The sequence below is a fragment of the Megalobrama amblycephala genome, linkage group LG10 (assembly GCF_018812025.1).
Source record: "Megalobrama amblycephala isolate DHTTF-2021 linkage group LG10, ASM1881202v1, whole genome shotgun sequence".
NCBI classification, from domain to species: domain Eukaryota; kingdom Metazoa; phylum Chordata; class Actinopteri; order Cypriniformes; family Xenocyprididae; genus Megalobrama; species Megalobrama amblycephala.
Window position 1 is genome coordinate 5,944,963 of NC_063053.1, and position 21,739 is coordinate 5,966,701.

The following is a 21,739-nucleotide window of genomic DNA, read 5'->3' on the forward strand; positions in this document are numbered from 1 at the left end:
GGAAAAAAAAAAAAAAGACCCAAGCCAAGGTCCGATAATCAGTCGAAAAGCACTGCTCAAATTCCTCCCGGCATTACGCTGTTAACATATTAAGCCTCTTTAACTCTGATGTCAGACTGGGGTTAGGAGTTAAAACCGATGCGGTGGATATTCATTCAGTTCAACTCATTTGTGACAGAACTGCAGAGAATATTGGGAGTAAAGGGACTCAAGAAGCTCAGGTCTCTCTTGAGTATGTGTGTGTTCGTATGTGTATGTCCAGGATTTATAGCTGTGTCAAAACGGTACGGGCTCGTTCCGACAGCGGTGCTGTTTAATTTGACCCACAGAGACAGGAAGCAAAAACAACTGACCCCAGGGCTAGTCATTAAAACGACAAAACTCGCTGTCAATAGAAAATGGCACAGTTGTCTTACTGGAAACACTATGTTTCACCATTAAAAGAAGCCATCGATATTGTACAGACAGCCCAGGTCACTGTGATTTTGCCAAGTAAGACATGTTCCAGGAACATGTTGTACTGTACTTGGTGAAATTACGTTCAACGATGGGGCCGTAATCATACACGTGCTCATATGAAAGTCTGTGAAACTACAGGGCGACATCACTCTGTTCATACTGATAAAGACCTCAAGCACAAAGACATAAACACGGCTTTTCCATGTTATTTTCACATAACAACTGTTACCACTTAAAGGTGAAGTTTATCTAGTGGCAGCAAATTGAATTGTGAACAATAAATATTTCAAACAGGTTTTCCAAAATTTTTTTCAAAGTTTTGTTTGTCATTTAAAGGGATAGTTCACCCAAAAATGAAAATTAGCTCCTAATTTACTCACCCTCAAGCCATCCTAGGTGTATATGAGTTTCTTCTTTCAGCCAAACACAGAGTTATATTAAGAAATATCCTGCCACTTCTAAGCTTTACAATGGGAGTGAATAGTAACCAAGATTTTCAAGCCCAAAAAAGCGCATCCATCCATCATAATAGTAATCCATACAGCTCCAAGGGTTAAAAAAGGCCTTCTGAAGTGAAGCGATGTGTTTTTGTAAGAAAAATATATCTATAATTGTAACTTTATAAACTGTAATCACTAGCTTCCGGTAACATCCGTTTGCACGTTCATGAAAGAGTCGAGTTCTGCCGTACGACGTAGAATGTAGGAGTAGCGTAAGCTTTGGTGAGAGTAGACGTCTTTCACGGTTCAAACAAACTCAAGCACCTCTGACATTTCTCTTTAAATATTCTCATTTTAGACTTCTAATTCGTGACCGGTGTTTTGTTTTGCTCCATCTGCTGCATTTCCACTTTCGTCAATATGTGTTGTCAGGTCAGAGGTTACTCTTCTGCTGGAATCGACTTACTGAAGCCAGTGATTCTAGTTTATAAGTTATAAATATGGATATTTTTCTCACAAAAATACACCGATTTGCTTCAGAAAGCCTTTATTAACCCCCTGGAGCCATATGGAGTACTATTATTATGGATGGATGCGCATTTTTGGGCTTCAAAATCTTGGGCACCATTCACTCCCATTATAAAGCTTGGAAGAGCCAGGATAATTTTTACTCTGATTGTGTTTCGCTGAAAGAAGAAAGACATATACACTTAGGATGGCTTGTTGGTAAGTAAATTATGGGATAATTTTCATTTTTGGGTGAACTATCCCTTTAAGCAGGTTTGCTAAACATACATGAGCAGCATTTCTATAGTGTATATATTTCTAATAATAATAAATATTTGAATAATCTGTATTATTCTATTATTGTGGTAAGACAATGGACCTTTTTTTGTCCAGAATTTTCACTATTATGACCAGCGCCTTTATTGGGCAGAAAAAGCTGCAAAAGACTAGCCTTATGTCGATAAGCAAAAATCAGGCTACATGAGAATAGTGAACATTCAAGTGGGAGCTAAATTACACACTTGACCTTTAAACATATTTACACATAAATGAATAACTAATTGCACCCAAGCACTTAATAAAGACATATACTGCTGTTGCTTTCAGACAAAAGGCACATTTGTCGGTGGATTAGAGATTCAGCATTTCATTACCGATTCTCCAAGCATGTAGAGTTTAAAGCGCTGGTGGTCCCACAGAGAACTGCGACTGAAATTGAGTCATCTCTCGGAGGACGTAACAGTCTTTCTTCACTCGCTCGTCAATTGAGCTGTTGAATATGTTGCAAGCTGCACGCACTCTCGAATGCAGCGTTTTCACAAAACATCAGTGTGTATGTGTGCGTGAGGTGTGACTAACCCACGGTGCCACAGATTAGCATTCTAACAATGCGACTTCGGCTGCCATATGTGAGCATGACAAAAGCCACGCCTCCCCCTGTCAATCAAGACCTCTAAATCGCCACGGCAACACCCTCTCAGAACCTCCCCCTTCTGATGACTCAATAGAGAGGTGACCTCTGACCTTAGAACCCTGCCAGTCAGGGACAGAAAGTGTCTGAGGTGTGTGTGTCTGTTTGTGTTAATGTGTGTGTGGCTGTTTGAAGGGGAAAGCTGTGGGAAAGTCAACTGTCTAAACAAAGCCATGGATAGTTTCAAACAATGAGAGTATGGCATGTGACTCATTTTCTTGCATTTAAAACTCATTCTGCAATCTTAATCTGCAATTAACGTCGCCAGAGAGGTAGTCAAACTTACAACCGGCTTCAGTGCCAATAGAAACATAATCGCAGCATTACTGTTCCCCTTGCCATGCAGAAAAGAGCTTTATGCCGATCTCCCAGGGAACTCCTCATGTTTAATTTCGCATGACGTTCTGCATTTTAACACATCGTTGAGTGCGTTATCAAGCCATCAGGCCTGTCATATCCACACACACAAGGGGAGCACACATACATATAAGAGCCGTGACTTTTAGCCTTGGTCTTAATAGAGACAGGAGACATTTAGTGTGAGCTGTCAAGCCCCTGTGTATGTGAGTGTTAAATAAAGCTATTATGATGCTGTCAGACATCTCTATGCCAACAGAGACTGCGCTGATGTGGAGGGCAGGTCTGGTATAAAGGATGACCCTGGGTCAGTGCGGACCCCTGGTGTGTGTATACGTGTGTGTTTTTGTAAGGGCGGCATGGTCACTCTATGGCCATGGAGAGGTGGAGAGGTCAATGTTTTGTTTCTAAATGTCTCTCTTAGGAGACACTGGTTATATTCTACGTAACAGGTCAATGCAAAGCATGGCTGTGTTAAAGAATCTGAATGTGTGAATGTGTGTGCGCGAAAAAAAGTCAGGTTTTCCTCTTAAAATTCTGTTAATTTCGAAAAAAATGCCAGGCATTTGTAGTATATATCTATAAAATGAATGTGGATGGCATCAGAAGAACTTGAGGAGAAATACTTGAGTTCATATTAAGACTTTCATATCTTGGCAAATCTACTAAAAGCGACTACAGTTTGAGATCTCCTCTGAAACTCTGTAGGAGATGTGTGAAGTTTTTTTTTCTCAAGGGAAAATTCTGTAAATGTGCTTAGTAAAAGTCTCAGAAGAAACAATTGAGATACTGAAGAGATCTAATTTGTGATTATTTTATTTATTTTATTTATTTTTTTTAATGGGGAAAGTTTGTGCCTCTTAAAATGATCCCATGATTTACTCACTCTCAAGTACAGAAGAGGATTAGGGCCAAGCAATAATAAAAAAAATAAAACCATCTCGAGATTAAAGTTGTTAAATTTCGAGAAAAAAAGTCATTAAATTACGAGAACATATTCGTTATATTATGAGAAAAATGTCGTTAAATTTCGAGAAAAAAGTCGAGATAAAATGTTGAGAATAAACTCATTAAATTATGAGGAAAAAGTCATTAAATTACAAGAAAAAAGTCGTTAAATTATGAGAACAAATTCGTAATTTAACGAATTTGTTCTCATAATTTAACGACTTTTTTCTCATAATTTAATGACTTTATTCTCAACATTTTATCTCGACTTTTTTCTCGAAATTTAACGAGTTTATTCTCAACATTTTATCTCAACTTTTTTCTCGAAATGTAACAAGTTTTTTCTCGAAATTTAACAACTTTAATCTCGAGATGGTTTTATTTTTTTATTATTGCTTGGCCCTAATCCTCTTCCGTACTCAAGTCATCTGCCGGAAGCTAGTTATTTTAGTTTATGAAGTTTTAGATATGGATATTTTTCTTACAAAAACCTATCAATTCACTTCAAAAGGCCTTTATTAACTGGAGCTGTACAGATTCAGATTACTTTTTATGATGGATGGATCCATTTATTTGGGCTTCAAAATCTGCCCCCCCTCCCCTCCTTCACTCCCATTATAACGCTCGGAAGAGCCAGGATACACCTAGGATGGCTTGAGGGTGAGTAAATCATGGGATAATTTTTGGGTGAACTATCCTTTTAGTTTAGAAACAAATGAAGAAATTGTCATGCAGTTGTAGTATACAGCTATAAAATAAATGAATGGCATCAGAAGAACTTGGTGAGAAATACTTTAATTTCAGGTAACACTTTATTTTAGGATCTTTTAACTAATAGCATGCATATTACTAGAATATTGGCTATTTGCACGACTGCATGACCTTATTCTACATTCTTAATACTATCCAACACCTAAATTTAACAACTACCTTACTAACTTTTAATAAGAAGTAAATTAGGAGTTTATTAAGGGAAAAGTTGTAGTTAATAGTTTATATGTGTTCCATATACTAAAGTGTTACTGACTTTCATATCTTGGCGAATCTACTAAAAGCTACTACAGTTTTAGATCTCTGAAACTCTGTAGGAGATGTGTGAAATTACTGGTGTCTTTTCTCTGGAGAGAAAATTCTGTAAATGTGTTTAGTAAAAGTCTCAGTTTGTTCTCAATGCTATCTAGAAGTAACAACTGAGATAATGAAGAGATCTAATTTGTGATTTTTCTTTCCTATGGGGAAAATTTGTGCCTCTTAAAGGGATAGTTCACCCAAAAATGAAAATTATCCCATGATTTACTCACCCTTCCATCTGCTGAAAGCTAGTTTTTTTAGTTTATAAAGTTTTAAATATGGTTATTTTTCTTACAAAAACCCATTGCTTCACTTCAGAAGGCCTTTATTAACCCCCTGGAGCCTTGTGGATTATTTTTAAGATGGATGGATGCATTTTTTGGGCTTCAAAATCTCACCCCCCTTTTATTACCATTATAAAGCTTGGAAGTGCCAGGACATTTTTAAATATATCTCCGATTGTGTTTGTCTGAAAGAAGATAGTAATATACACCTAGTGAGTAAATCAATTAAGGTGAGTTGCAATAAATAATGCTTTGTATTTAAAGGGATAGTTCACCCAAAAATGAATCCAAACCTGTATGACTTGTACGACTTTGAACAGTTTTGGTCACCAAAAAAAAAAAAAAAAAACCCTCAAAAAGAAACATTTCTCAAAATATTTTCTTTCTTTTATGTTCCACATAAGAAACAAAGTCATTCGTGTTTGAAAAAAAAAACAACAACATGAGGGTGAATAAATGATGACAGAATTTTCACTTTTTGGGTGAACCATCTCTTTAATTGTGTGGGGGAACATTAAGTGCTAAGGAGCAACAGGCCTGAGAGATGAATAATGGTAATAACAAATAAAAATAATCTAAAGAATCAGAGAACGCTCTCCAATACACGTCACAAACGACACCCGCACACAAACGTATCGACACATAAATAACGAGACCACACAGAACTTTGTGTTCCTCTGCTGTTTCACAGAGGAACAGCAACAGGTGGACGTATCCTCTAGAGGCGACAAGCAAATAAAATCCAGAGCGAGAGAGAGAGAGAGCTCTTGAAAGGAGCAGATGTTGGGGATCTGTGTAAATTATTACTAATTGCAGACTCTTATTATCTGTAATCCTAAACACACAATCACGTTTGCACACGCACATGTTCGTAATCGATATTCCTATTGTCTTACTTTAATCCCGCCCATTCTCTGCTCTCCTTTGAATTCCTTGCCATTTTTCAGCCAATGTATGGTGGGTGTGGGGTTGCCAGCAGCCGGACAGCGGAACTTCACCGTATTGGCGGCAGGAACGGCCAACAGTTTCTTCTCCATCCGGTCGGGACGGGTCCAGTATGGAGCTTCTGTTGGTCAGAAATATGCATATGAGAATAAAATCAGATGCTGTTTACCAAAACATTTCAAACGTACGGCACATGAATCCATAGGCGCAAACGGAGCTCCATATAAGTGTATGTTGACATGCAATGCTATTTTTCAGGGGGTAGGGTGTTCCCTCTCCGGGAGTCTTCGTGTGGGTGAATGTTTATGGAAAGATTTTTCTTGTGCGCTCTGTGGCAGCGTCAGACTGGCTGCCTAATTCCCAGACTGAATTAAAATTTGTTTGGAAAAGCAAACACGCTTACATACACTCTTACGTGAGTGTGAGGCGTGTTTATGCTCTCGCAGACAGAACTCTAAAAGATTCCCAGTGTTAAATCCTTCACAAAACCTTGACCGCACAATGCGGTGTCCTAATAATAACAGCCTATTATAATAACGGACCAATTTTCCTTCATTTAATCTTCCCACAAATTTAGTGTATAATGTTGACTGTCATGTGGTCAGGTCTGTGTTTATGCTTCCTTGTAGCTAATGCCAAATATCAGAGCGTAAATACTTACGGTAACATTCTTTAGCTAAAATAATAGTCGTTATTTTCATTTTCAGAGACGTGTTGTACTTTGGAAGTGTGTGTGTCTTTAAGAGATTGAGTAAACATGCTTTCATCCCTCCTCAAACAATTAACTCCAGATCTGATCAACCCGAGAACTTGGCGATTAAACCCACAGACGCCACATTTCGCTCCAGACGTACATGCAAGCTCACAAACACACATCTGTGAGTGCGCGCGCACACACGCACACACAATAAACGCATTAACTAGACTGAATATAATTATCTCGGCTGTTATTTGCTCACACTATCAGATTGTGAATGTGAAGGGTGATTGGCAGGCTGGCATTTCCTTTGGCATAACCGACACACTAATGCCTACACACGCTCTCTCTCTCTCGCTCTCTTCTCTGCATTCTCAGATGGTCAGTGGAACTGGAAACTCAACATGGGTCTGTACCCAACAGTCGACTTAGCCCCTATGTGTACGTGTTTGTGTGCGTGTGTGTGTGTGGTTTGCAATTTTATAGAGTTCAATACAGACAATTTGAGCTTTGAAGTGGGAACTGCGAATCTGCAGTGACCCAACTTTTTTTTTCCATTTACTTTTATTCTACAGCCAAAAAAAAAAAAAAGCCATCAAAGTGCAGTTCAACTCCACACAGCTGATATTACGCACAGCTTGCTTCAGTCAGCCAAACTGAGAGCAGAAACCAGCACTGCATCATTAAGATATTACAGAATGATGTCATCAGATGTCACACGACCTCAACTCTTCTCAAATGTTCCAGAGAGCGCAGACCTCACAGCTCTCAGCTCCTCTCTCTCTCTCTTTCTTAATTAGAGCTGGATTACTGGTCATTAAACTCTAAAGGGGTTTTGGTTTTTGCTTAATCCCTCGTTTCATGCCCTCCCCTCAACCCTGAGACCCTCCCCCAACCCCGATCCCACCACAACAGACAGATGTGTTAGCTTTCCCATCCCATCCCATCCCATCCCTCTCTCTTTCTTTCTTTGTGAAAAATCACAAATGAGATCTCTTTCAAATCTCAGTTGTTTCTCCTCAAAGCAATGAGATTAAATAAAGATAAAATGGAGAATGTCTTCTGCATCTCAGATTTTTCCCCTCAGAAAAAGACCCCAGCAATCTTATGTGTGTCATCTACACTCTAAAAAAAGCTGGGTTAAAAACAACCTAAGTTGGGTTGAAAATGGACAAACCCAGCGATTGGGTTGTTTTGCCAAACATGCTGGGCAGTTTTATTTAACTCAACTATTGTTTAAAAATTACTACATGGCTGGCTTACAATGAACCAAAAAATATGTTAGAAATTTAAAATCTGACACATAATTATTAGAGGCAACAATAATAATCAAAAGGTGAACATTTATTAATAAGCAATTTAATAAATGTTTATTGTTGAATTATTATTCATTAAACGTATTACTAAAAGCTCATTTATTAAACATATTAATAAATATTAATTTCCAATATAATTCGGGGTTCATTTTAAGCAAGCAATATAGTAATTTTTAAACAATAGTTGAGTTAAATAAAACTACCCAGCAGGATGGGCAAACGTTTAACCCAACCGCTGGGTTAAAACAACCCAATCACTGGATTTGTCCATTTTCAACCCAACTTGGGTTGTTTTTAACCCAGCATTTTTTAGAGTTTCAGAGATCCTGTGTTATTTTAGTATTATTTGTTTACTATTATAGTCTTTATTAATATTTTTAATTAGCTTTAATTTGCAGTTTTCAATGTTTAAGTTTGAGTAATTTGTATGTGCTTTTGTTTATATTTTATTTCAGTTTTAGTAATTGTAATACTTCAACTTAAACTTATTTCAGTAAATTGCTAAGGCATAATTTCTAATAATTGTTTTAGCCTTTCAAGGTTAAGTTTCCATCTAATATTTATATTTTATTTAATTATAAACTGTTTTTTGATGGTTTTAGTTAACAATAACAACACAGTTTTTCCAAGATACCAAAGTCTGCGATCAAAAGACAGAGATTTCATTATTTACTCAAATGTTTCTCAACAAATTCTAAGAGCTGGGCTTTGTGATTCATATTATTTATTTGTTTTGCTCTATACACTTATTTTACATAAAAAATGTTCTCGTTTTTTTTATTTCTCCTAGGGGATTTTTGAGAAACATCTGAGACAAAATTCATACCTATATAAAACATAACTGAGATCTTTGCTCTTTCAAAGCTCAGCAGAATTAATAAAGTTTGTAGTCATGCCTGATTTGTCACCAAATCATTCAGTTACACTTTATTTTAAGGTGTCCGTGTTACAGTGTAATTATACATTTACATACTGAGTAATAATAATTAACCACATATACTTGCTATAGGGTAAGGGTTAGAATGAGGATTTGGTTTAGGGTTAGTTGCATGTAATTATAAATAATCTATAGTTATTATTATAGTAACTACATGTTACACACGTAACAAGGACACTGTAAAATAAATGATCCTTTTCAATTAACCTTCTGAAAATGGTTCACAAACCTTTTTTAACAAATCACTGAATCGTTCTTTGGTCATAACTGATTTGAAATATGGATAAAATCAGTGATTCTGTCTCTGTTGCTACAGTATATTAACATGTTTTCCTACATAGACATTTATCAAAATGTGTTTAATGTGTGTAAAATATCAGTTGGGTCACTGAAATGAGGACTTAACACTAAAAACACTGAGAAATAAAATCTTCCTCTAGTTTCTTTCTTTAGCTCTTACACACATAGTTGAAGATATTGTGGCATTTTCTGAGATTTTTAGTCACATTTCAGTTGATGCCTTTAGACTTGAAACTATTTCTCTTCTTTTCCTTTCCTCTATCTCCATCTCTCGTGAGAATTTGTGTTTTTGCATCAAGTGAGGGGAAAAGCAGCTGATGAAATGAAATGCAACCCATCCCCAGCTAAGAAAGGCAGCAATCACATGCATTTATTACAAAACAGAGAGACCTCATGAAATCTCAATCAAAAAAGAGGAATGAAATGAGAAATAAGAGGGTGAAACACACCATTTCCATTACCTGCATCGTCCTCATCTTCATCATAGTCCTCATCATCACCAGAGGACAGCGAATCTAAGAGAGACAGGGTGATGGAGAGAGCGATCTTATTACTACACAGCACAGTGGGCTTTCTGTATGAACAATGAACCTATTCATATGATCTGCAGAATGAGGAAAATAAACTGATAACAAATCAAAACCAATTACTGCACGCGCACACACACACCCTCAAACGCTCGCACACACAGCGGTTAATAGATGGCAGATGTTTGCAGAGATTCAGTGAGTAAAACGTCTCTGAGATTTCTGACGACAGCTGTATTTTTACACACATGTCCTGAAATACACACACACACAAACACACACTCCCGTATCCTGCTTCTAAATGAACTCATTCAGAGGGAGAAAAAACTACGCTGTGACCCTGAAAAAGAGATTATTCTGTCTTCAGCTCCTCCTCTCTGAACATTTACACAGGTAAAACTGTACAGCACACACTCCTAAAATACCATCGGAGCGTGAAATCCAACACTAGGCCTATTTAGTGCTAAAGATATGCTGTTACTGGGACACTGAAGCTTTCTTTGTGTGTGTGTGTGTGTGTGCTGGCTTTCACAGTGTTAGTTGCACCTAATCATCAGATTTATGCTATATTTTCACATTTCTGTGGCTTCGCAATCTTCATTGGCTATTGGGGGTTTGTTATAAAATGTTTTGCGTTATGATGGTTTGTGTTGTTCTGTGGTTTTACATGTTTTTTAAAGGTTTAATACACCTAAAAGTTAAAATGATGTTTCATGTCATTGACGTCAAACCTGGCGTCAAGTATCTTGAGGCACATAATTTGAATATATGCAAGGCCAAATGAGGAATAAAAGCAAATAACATTTTAATTTTCCAAAAAGCTTTAGAAGACTTGGAATGTTGCACACAAGTTATATGGACTGTTTTGTGAAATTTATAAACTTTTTTTTGTCATTTTTTTGGCTTGAAAAACCTAGTCCTCATTCACTTTCATTGTATGGAAAAGAGCAGCTTGAACATTCTGTAAAACATGTTCCACACATGAAAGTCAGTCCAACAGGTTTGAAGTGAAATAAAGGTAATTAGTGATGTTTTTTTAATATGAACTATCGCTGTAAAGATGTTTGCATGTTGCATGTTGCTGTCTGTCAGTGTTTCTGGTAGCTGTGTCTTGTGCAGAACAGGATATTGCTGTCTTGTGGACATTTTATCGGCATGCCATAATTGGTGCAGGTTGTGTGCCCGTTTCACTTTTTGTCTTTCTCCAGACGCTGGCGCGAAGGAGAGCCGATTTGCCCCGGCCTAACGCCAAACACATGTTAAAAACTCTCTCCCCGTGCTCATACTTTTTCCATCTGCTTTAAATGATGAGGAGATTCCAGATAATTACATTCTAATTAGTTGTCAATGAGCAGCTCAGCTTGTGTCCTCGAGTTTACAGAACCAAAGATCACTCCACACTACCATTTAAACACACATTACAAACACACCCACGCGCCCCACGAAAAAAAAAAAAAATCTGCATTCAATCATGTAATGTCTGTTTGTCTTAAGAGTTTAATGATTTTTTTTTTTGTTAAAGTATGAACATGTTTGGAATAGGATACTACCATACTACTACTATTCTGCAGTATTCAACAGCATTAACAGCAATATTGAACATGTTTTTTTTTTACTCATTATGTGATTGGAATGCCAAACTTTAAGTTAGTTTTACATAATTAAAAAGATTAACATTGATTGTTTATTTAATTATAATAAACAAATGTTCTTATTTTAAATAATTAACTATCTAACACTAATTAATTATATTAATTATTATATATTAATTATTAATGAACTAAAAATTAATTACTTACACTAGGTCTATACTAAACAGCACCTGCTGAATTCAGATCCTGTGTCAGTAATGTAGCATGCCAGCATTGAAATGTGTAGCACTGCATAATACAAACTGCATCACATACTCTTTTTATATAATAACAGTCATTATACAGTATTTTACGGAGTAATCAGTGTTCAGATTCCATTCTGAACATAACCAGTGGCAAGTTAAATGTTTGTATAGTAAAAGATAATAATACCTGACAGGCCGGTTCAATGTTGTGATGCACTTACAAACAACAAGTCTAGTGTCTATACTAAAATCACACATATTTTTATCTGCTCTCTGAAAATTGCTGGGTTAAAAATAGCCCAAATAACCCAGCGAATGGGTTAAATGTTTGCTCAACATGCTGGGTAGTTTTATTTAACTGAATTATTGTTTAAAAATTACTGTATTGCTTGCTTAAAATAAACCCAAAATATGTTGTAAATTAACATTTATTAATATGTTTAATAAATGAGCATTTATTAATAAGTTTAATGAATAATAATTAAACAATAAACATTTATTAAATTGTTTATTAATAAATGTTCACCTTTTGATGATTATTGTTGCCTTTAGTAATTAAATGTCTGATTTTTAATTTCCAACCTATTTTGTGTTAATTTTAAGCCAGCCATATAGTAATTTTTAAACAATATTTTGGGTTAAATAAAATTGCCCACACTCTAAAAAATGCTGGGTTAAAAACAACCCAAGTTGGGTTGAAAATGGACAAACCCAGCGGTTGGGTTGTTTTAACCAAGCGGTTGGGTTAAATGTTTGCCCAACCTGCTGGGTAGTTTGATTTAAACCAACTATTGTTTAAAAATTGCTATATGGCTAGCTTAAAATGAACCCAAAATAGTTGGGAAATTAAAAACCAGATGCAATTAGAGACAACAATAATAGACAAAAGGTGAATGTTTATTAATAAGCTTTAATAGTTTATTAATATAAATGTATAATATAAATATAAACCCAGCATTTTTTAGAGTGAGCATGCTTGGCAAACATTTAACCCAACTGCTTGGTTTGTCCATTTTCAACCCAACTTGGGTTGTTTTGACCTAAATATGCTATTTTCCGCCCTACTTTCCCAAGGATTTTTTATAATACCTTCATTCTTATCCAGGTAAAGCCATAGTAAGTTTAAAACAGCCCTGTTACTGTGGAATACTGAACAACATTCTGCCTTTGAGTGTGTGTTATTGTGCTTGTCTGATAAACGTCAAGTCAGCCTGAAGGTGTGTGCTGAGAGTATGTCTCAAGACCTGTTTGCCTGTTGGGAACAAGTCTGACTGGTGAGTTTCCAATTAATGTACTGCATGCCTGAGCTTGTGCACCGAAGTCTACTGTAGGAAAAGAACAACAAGACTGCCACTTAAGTATTATTAGGAGAGAGAAGGAGAGACTGACCAGTGACTCTGACGGTGTAGTTGCTTAGCAGCATGCTACTGTGGGCGTGTTTACAGGAGTACACCCCCGAGTCTTCATAGGAGACGTTGATGATGTGAAGCACTTTTTGCCCCACCCGCGTACGGTTGCTAGGAGACACGGCGTTGCCGTCTTTCTGCCACACGATGGGATGCAGGAAGTCATGCGGTGTGCAGGACAGATCCACGGTGTCCCCGACTCCTGCCACGTAGTCTTCCAGAAACACTTCCATCTCACTCGACACCCAGTCTAACAGAGAGAGAAAAGAGAGAGAGACATGTTAATGGAGTCAATTCAATCTGCAGTTAACGAAAGTACCGATAATGAAAATTATATTTACATTTATACAAAGTTCTGTCATGAAACTGTAGATGGCGTAGTAGGCTGATATGTCCTTAACTCAATCTGCTTGCAGTCCCATAATTCTCTATAGGGTGCAGCTGATTGGTTAAGTAGCTACATTTAAGTAGCTAATTTAATAACGATAACTTATACGCATGCAAAGCATTTTTCTATAAATTCCCTGAGAATTGAACCCATGACCTTGCCATTGCTAGCGTCATGCTCTACCAGAATGTCACTCGAACCCTTCATTACCATAGTTACTGTTGTAGTTTACATCTACATTCTAAAAAACAAAGGTTCCAAAAGGGGGTTTTCATAGCGATGCAATAGAAGTACCATTTTTGGTTCCCCAAAGAACCTTTCAGTGTTCTTAAAAGAACCCTTTTTTCTTCATGTGAAGAATATTTTAATTATCTGAAGAACCTTTTTCCATTATAAAGAAACTTTGGTCCAATGGAAGGTTTCCATGAATGTTAAAGGTTCTTAGTGGAACCATCAATGCAAATAAAGCACCTTTATTTTTAAGAGTGTAGTAGAGTTTGACAGGCAGGGGTGCGTTTCCCAAAGTTCCATCATTACTACGATTAATAAAATAAAATAAAATAAAATAAAATAAATTACTACATTCTTGCTACAAGACGAGTCTAAAATCACACAAATGCACACCAGGAAAAATAAACAAACAAATATGTTTATTAACCACCCCGGTGAACGCCATGGAGACCCCACCTGACAGAGTTTCCGTCATTTTCCTCCATAAAACCTGGTTTCTGTAGCATCTCTATCACTCTCTTATCCTCTCTTTTCAAAGTGACATTCATCTCTGGGAAGAGCGGTGACAGACTTACAAAGGATTGATATATTTGATAGATGTTGCGCTTGTGTGTGTGTGCGTGTATGAGGTCAGGAGTGTGTTGGCAGACGGCTTGCAGACAAGACTAAGCTTGAGTGGAATACAGAATTGGGCATATGAATTATAGATCGCCCGCTACATGTGAACGCATACACACATGCTGTTAAGTGCAAAGTCCAAAAACACCACTCAGTCTGAGGCTGTCTGAAGGCCACGTGAAGTGTTAATATCTCTTTGATCACTTCTCATATCAGTTCTTGTGTGTTTCACTCTTGACGCCGTCACATCTGCTTCTCCGTCCCCTTTTTCTACCTTTCATCTAGTCTTTCACTTATTCTCTACTTCTTCCCCACTCTATACCACTCAAATCCAAAGGTACCACAGTGCTGACATCAGACGGCGGCTCCTTCAGTGAATAAAATGCCGCTGTGTGTGTGTGTGACTATTCTATATCCTGTGAAAGAGAGGGAGTGTGTGCGTTTGTATAACATATGCTGGGCCCAGTGAAAGACACTAATGTGCGTGGGGGAAGGGGTTATAAATAAATATCATAAATGGCTACTGTGTGTTCCCATATTTCCCAGGAGGAGTGTGGAGAATAGAGCCAGTGTGAGCGCTGAGGTTTTACAGGGCTGATATAGAAACCTCTTGAGGGCCACAGATCAGGCGAGATTTTGGCTTTTATGAAGACTTACAGCCTTGGTTGGCTCTGTAAGGCTACTCAAGCCTCATGTGTCGCAAAGTATCTATCTGTTAGCATTTCCATTAATGCAGATGCTCAGGTGAAGTATGTGATTTGGAAATCTGCTGTTTTTGAGTCGTAAATGCCATGTGATTAATCACTCTGGAGCCACAGGATATGACATCTTGACAACACTGATTGGCTAAAGGCAAGACTAGATCTCTAGAATTCAGCTGTGGTCAACCATCCTGGATGTGATCCGTTGGCATAAAACACACAAATGTCCACGTGACCACAATGCTACCTTCCTCCAAAGCCTGTAATCATACTTTATAATCAGTAGTGTTGATCCGTGATCCGTACGGACCAAGCCCCACGAAATTGCAAGTTTAACCGCAATAGAGTGAAAGGTTATCATGCACGTGTTTTATCTTGCTAGTTTACATGTTAAATAGATATAAAATCATTCCAGTGCTAAAAGAGGCAAAAGAGGATTTAATTCGGTATCGCACCCCACGCTGTTATTAGTGCGCACAGAAACACATACATACAAGGCTCGTGCACACACACACAGAGAGAGAGAGAGAGGCTCGCAAACTCCAAATTGATTTCTCTTTCGCATCCTCAATGCACTTGGATGGACACATACATGCATTATGTCAGTCAAAATACCCTTCTCGGCAAGTAAAAACATTCGGTTATGTCTTAATTGAACGAGGTGAGAATTCGGATGTGTGCGTGCATGGGGTCTTAGTCTTAAAGTGACAGCAACCTATAAATACCTGCTGTTGTGTGTCTTGTAAATCAAACAACAAAACACAGCTTTAACAAAGATTAATCTATATTAAATTTATACAGTGAACAGTGTCATTTCACATTTGATTATTACATTTCTGTACATGAAAATTAATACTACAGACCTTAGACCTTATACACAGCAAAATCTCCAGAGTTAAATCAACTCTGCTCAGAGTACATATGGCCCCTCTCTAAATAGTGTTAAAGTAACACTAAAGCAGAGTTAAAGTTAATGAGATAATTAAGCAATTAATTACGTGATGATTGTGCATTAGTGATGAACACCTGCTGTTAACAAGCAGAATCACTGAAGAAAAGAGAAACACAAGAACTACAACTGACTTCAGTCACAGCCTTATTAATTGCTTAATTATCTCATTAACTTTAACTCTGCTTCAGTGTTACTTTAACACTATTTAGAGAGGGACTATATGTACTCTGAGCAGAGTTGATTTAACTCTGGGGATTTTACTGTGTACTTTATTTGTAACTTTATGTTGTATTTATCTATGCTTGTATTTGTTGTACAGTATTTGTTCTTTTTACAGTCTGTTCATTTGCCTTTAATAATGTATTAGTTAGGCTAGTAGTTTCTGCTGTGGTATCGGAGTAGTTAAAGTGGGCTAAGTAATAAATGCAAAGTTACCCCCACCCCACAATTTTTGTTTTGTTTTTGTGCTGATCCGAAAAATGATCCAATCCGTGACTTCATAACCGTGATATGATCTGAACCGTGAGTTTTGTGATCTGTTGAACCACTAATAATCAGCTTCATGTATTTTCATAATCACTGTAGATTCAAGCACCAATTTAAATTCAGCACACACACACACACACACTTGCATGTATTGAGGACAGTTTTCCTTTGATCAAGCGGAAAAGATGAAAGGTTTTTTTTGTGTTTTGCCAGAGTTGTGAGGGGTAATATGTGAGATGTGATTTAAAACCTGCTGCCATGGGCAACACAGCAGTTACTGGAATATATCTGACTGCTTTTATGTAACATGAAACAGGTCAACACTTTGTATGTTTGTGTGAGAAGGGCATTTTTAGTAGTTTTTACACACTTCCATTCAAAAGTTTGGGGTCTGTGTGATTTTAATGTTTTTGAAGTATCTTATGCTCACTAAGGCAGCATTTATTTGATCAAAAATACAGTAAAATCAGAATTCTATTTTAATAAATATTTTAATATATAACATGTAATTTATTCCTGTGATGCAAAGCTGCATGTTTAGCATCATTACTCCAGTCTTCAGAGTCACATGATCCTTCAGAAATCATTCTAATATGATGATTTGATGCTTTTATAAAAGAATTATAGATTTTTTTTTATTATTATCATCAATGATGAAAACAGTTGTTATTAAGCAAAAACCCTAAAACAAAGCATTTCGGATTCTTAGAATAAAATATATATATATAGTTATATACACACTTGTGTTGAGAGGAGGTTAATGTGGCCTCTTGATATATTTGGTTGTTTTTAGAGAGTATAGTGAGTCGCTATGCCATTAGTCTCAACATTTTCTCTCTCTCTCTCTCACACACACACACACACACACACACACACACACACACACACACACACACACACACACACACACACACACACACACACACACAAATGGCTGACAGCATGGGATAAATGTATGAACCACTAACAGTCTTTGGTTCCACTTGTTTTGGGTGTTGCAGCAAAGCGACAGGTTAAAACAAGAGAATTAGGGGGAGGATAGAGAGCACACACACACACACACACACACACACACACACACACACACACACACACACACACACACACACACACACACACACACACACACACACACACACACTCAGTCACAGTCATGGCTGAAAGCACAGGTACATGATCCATTGTTACACAGTGTAATCAATACATGCAGATGATATATAGCAGGTAATTAGTCTTCACCTTTATCTACTCACACACACACACACCAACCTGAGCTGTGCCAGTCTGCTCTTTTGCCGTTTCCCGCTGCTTTCAGTCGTTTGGCGTGACACACTCAGTTAACAACCCCTACAGTCATCTGACCTTCAGACTGAACACAACACACAGTCTCATGCACACTTGTCACATGCATTCTCCTTTCCGCTCCCTCAATCTCAACATTTTACAATCTGCTTGCGTTAAAGGACTATCTTTCTGGAGCTGAAGTCTGCGTCCACTGAGACGCGGATGCCATACGTAAAACCCTCATGTTTCTGAGCCAGATCCTCCTCTAAATGAGACTGGCAGGAGAGAAAAAGAGAAAGAAGCAATCACCGATTAGGATTACGACAAAAAGAGGGGTGGGCGGAGAAGAGTTTGCAGCTTGTTACCTCTTTTATTCTGTCCTGTTGAGGCGTGTGTGTGTGTGCGACAGTGTGCCCTTGAGGAAAGTTTAAGAAAGCTGCTGCTTCCAAAAATAAAGCCTTGTCTATACACACATACACACACACACACACACACACACACACACACACACACACACACACACACACACACACACACACACACAAACGCTCCCGCATCAGTGCTCTAATTAGTAACGGAAGCTGGATGTTCTGAACATCCAGACCCCATCCAGAGTCTGAGCCAAACTCTTTTAGAACATACACATCCAAATATTAAATAAATATACATGTACTTTGCTTCATCTTTTTTTTTTTAAACAAAAAATACACATCTACAGTTTCAACGAGCCACACACACACACACACACACACACACACACACACACACACACACACACACACACTGCAGCAAACACAGGTTGTAATCAGGGACTGGACCATCTTAATTGTCATTCCATAGACGACCTGGCCTAGTTTCAAACCCTACACACTGTACAGAACACACACTCAAAACACACTGAAGCAGCTTGTAAAATAATGAACACATGCTCTTAATCTAAAGTAACATCAGCAAATCTTTGGATATTTCACAAACTTATTTTTTCCCAAACATTTTGTCTCTTAAGTGGGGTTAACAAAACTTGTTGTGTGATCTTTTTTAGTAAGGAGTAGAAATTAAGGCTTGTTCTTGTTCAATACATTAGGACATGCTCTCAATATTCACATTAGTAGTCAATTAATATGGGTTTTGACAATTATAAAACTGGTCCCACCCCAATTATGAATATTTGGTGACATCCTTTGAATGTATTTGGTAACATTTTACATGTGCTTACTATAGCAATAACAGTAAATTACATGTAAATACAAGCAACGAACCCTACACTAAAGCCTAATTCTAACCACAACCTTATAGTAATTAAATACATGTTGTTAAGTAATGTTACTCAGTACTTAATTGTATAATTACACAGTAACAAGGACAGCATAAGAAGTGGGTTACACTTTATTTTAAGGTTTTCGTGTTACAGTGTAATTCTAAATTTAAGTACTGAGTAATAATATTTAACTTAAAATAGGGTTAGGGTTAGGATGAGGATGTGGTTTAGGTTAGTTGCATGTAATTAAGCACAATGTATAGTAATTACTATAGTAACTACATGTAACATGTGTAACAAACATGTGTACTAACCCAATATTTATTTTAGGTTAGTATCTTGTATATTAGAGTCCTGTGTGGTGGATGCTTTCTCTCCTGGGATGCTTATGAAAAGTTTATAACGCATTAATAATGTATTTATTACAGTGTAACAAAGCTTATGCCGCACACTGTATCAGTTTGTAACTGAAAGTGATCAAGTGCCCAATAGAGGATTTAGTCACCACTTAAGAATCCAGACTTTGCAGTCTTATTTAACAATGGAGCAGTTTAATAACAATATCCGACAATATACATTTCGAGGACCAATATAATGCTGATATAGAGAATATTTCTTATCCATTGACTAAGCTGTTGAAAAAAGGTGAAATAACACTGCTGATAACCTCAAAATAGCAAATCATTGTCTGATTCATCGTCCTGGCCAATATATATTGGTCTATCACTATACTAAACTGTTGTATGTCAAATGTGTGCTGTATAGAGCCAAATAAGTTGTCTTAACTCTCTGAACAAAGCTAAATAATGTCATTGTGATGATGACAGAATAAGAAATGAGTTGAGTGAGATGTTACTCTTTCAACTCTGTGACCTCAAATTGCCCTCAAGGAAAACACAAGAGATCAAACAAATACACACACAAACACATCACCTCTCCATGGCCTCTGCCCTTTCCCCTTTACCCCCTCTGTCTTTTAATATGAATAGAAATATAGCATTTTCAGAGAGAGAGAGAGAGAGAGAGAGATGGGGTATTACTGGGCAGGAAAAGTACTAATCCTCTGCCTTGCTTCCTTCCAGCCAATGATACCCAGAAGCAACTGGCAACAGCTGCTCCGAAAGATCCCAAATCACACACACATACACACAGTCTGAGTGTATTAACATGAATATGCAATACCATTTATAACTCAAAATTATAAACAAAAACAGATTCCCCTAAACATGTGACAGACTGTTTAGTCTATTGCACAGTATAAACTGCTTATAACTGAAACCAAAAAATTCTTAGGGTCTGCTGTCCCTGTGTAACATTATAACAGTTTATAATGCTCTCACACTGCTAAACAAAGCCAGCACTTGATCACTTTCAGTTACAAACTGATCAGTGTGCGGCATAAGCTTTGTTACACTGTAATAAATACATTATTAATGCGTTATAAACTATTCATAAGCATCCCAGGAGAGAAAGCATCCACCACACGGGACTTTCTGTGTTCCTGAGGACTCTAATATACAAGAGACTAACCTAAAGCTTAAATCAAACCGAGGTGGTTGATTGATGGATTGCTGTTTTTGTGACAAATCAAGCGTTGGTTTGTTGTGGATGTGTCTGTGTGAGATGGTATGTGTTGGACCAGGAATATTGCCAAGGCAGAGGTTCGTTCCATGGGTGGTAAAGGAGAAGTGTACATGTCTCTGTGTGTGTTTGTTGGACTTCTTGCAGCACATAACTTCTGCCATCTGTTCATGACTGCCAAAAGTGGTATAGGAGAGCTGAGGGAAATCAGCAACACACATACACACACAAACACACGTTGACTTGGCTAAGTGACGGCATACCATAGACCTCTATTGTTTTTATATAAAACCTAATGATAATTAATATAGGCTAACTCTTACCCTGTAAACCCTTACAGGAAAACCTTTTAGAACATACAGTACATGACCGTTCAAAAGTTTGGGGTTGGTACGATTTGTGAATGTTTTTGAAAAAATGTCTCTTTATGTTCACCCAGGCTGCGTTTATGTGATCAAAAACAGCCATATTGAGAAATATTATTACAATTTATAATAATATTTGCATATGCCAGCCCATGTTCCCAACATTATGAAAGACATTAGACAAGGGCAGAACGTCTGGATCTGTGCACAGCTGAATCATCAGACTAGGTAAGCAAGCAAGGACAATAGCGAAAAATGGCAGATGGAGCGATAATAACTGACATGATCCATGATAACATGATATTTTTAGTGATATTTGTAAATTGTCTTTCTAAATGTTTCGTTAGCATGTTGCTAATGTACTGTTAAATGTGGTTAAAGTTACCATCGTTTATTACTGTATTCACGGAGACAAGAGAGCCGTCGCTATTTTCATTTTTAAACAGTCTGCAGTCTGTATAATGCATAAACACAACTTCATTCTTTATAAATCTCTCCAACAGTGTAGCATTAGCCGTTAGCCACGGAGCACTATCAAACTCATTCAGAATCAATGTTAACATCCAAATAAATACCATACTTGCGCGATTAGACATGTTGCATGACAAACACTTTGTAAAGATCCATTTTGAGGGTTATATTAGCTATTTTGCTAAGGCAAGCGCGAGCTCTTGGGGCGTAGAGCACAAGATTTAAAGGGCCACACACCCTGAATCGGCTCATTTCTAATTATGCCCCAAAATAGGCAGTTAAAAAAATGAATTTAAAAAAATCTATGGGGTATTTTGAGCTGAAACTTCACAGACACATTCAGGGGACACCTTAGACTTATATTACATCTTTTAAAAAAACGTTCTAGGGCACCTTTAATATA

General features: G+C 37.3%; 1 protein-coding gene across 1 annotated transcript in view; it reads right to left on the reverse strand.

Annotated features, from left to right (window-relative positions):
- fgfr3 (fibroblast growth factor receptor 3) overlaps positions 1 to 21,739 on the reverse strand; it is a 54,273-nt gene that overhangs the window by 22,351 nt on the left and 10,183 nt on the right. The window contains 3 exon segments of the mRNA XM_048204154.1: positions 5,933 to 6,102; positions 9,681 to 9,746; positions 12,985 to 13,251. Coding sequence (XP_048060111.1) covers positions 5,933 to 6,102; positions 9,681 to 9,746; positions 12,985 to 13,251 — 503 coding nt within the window.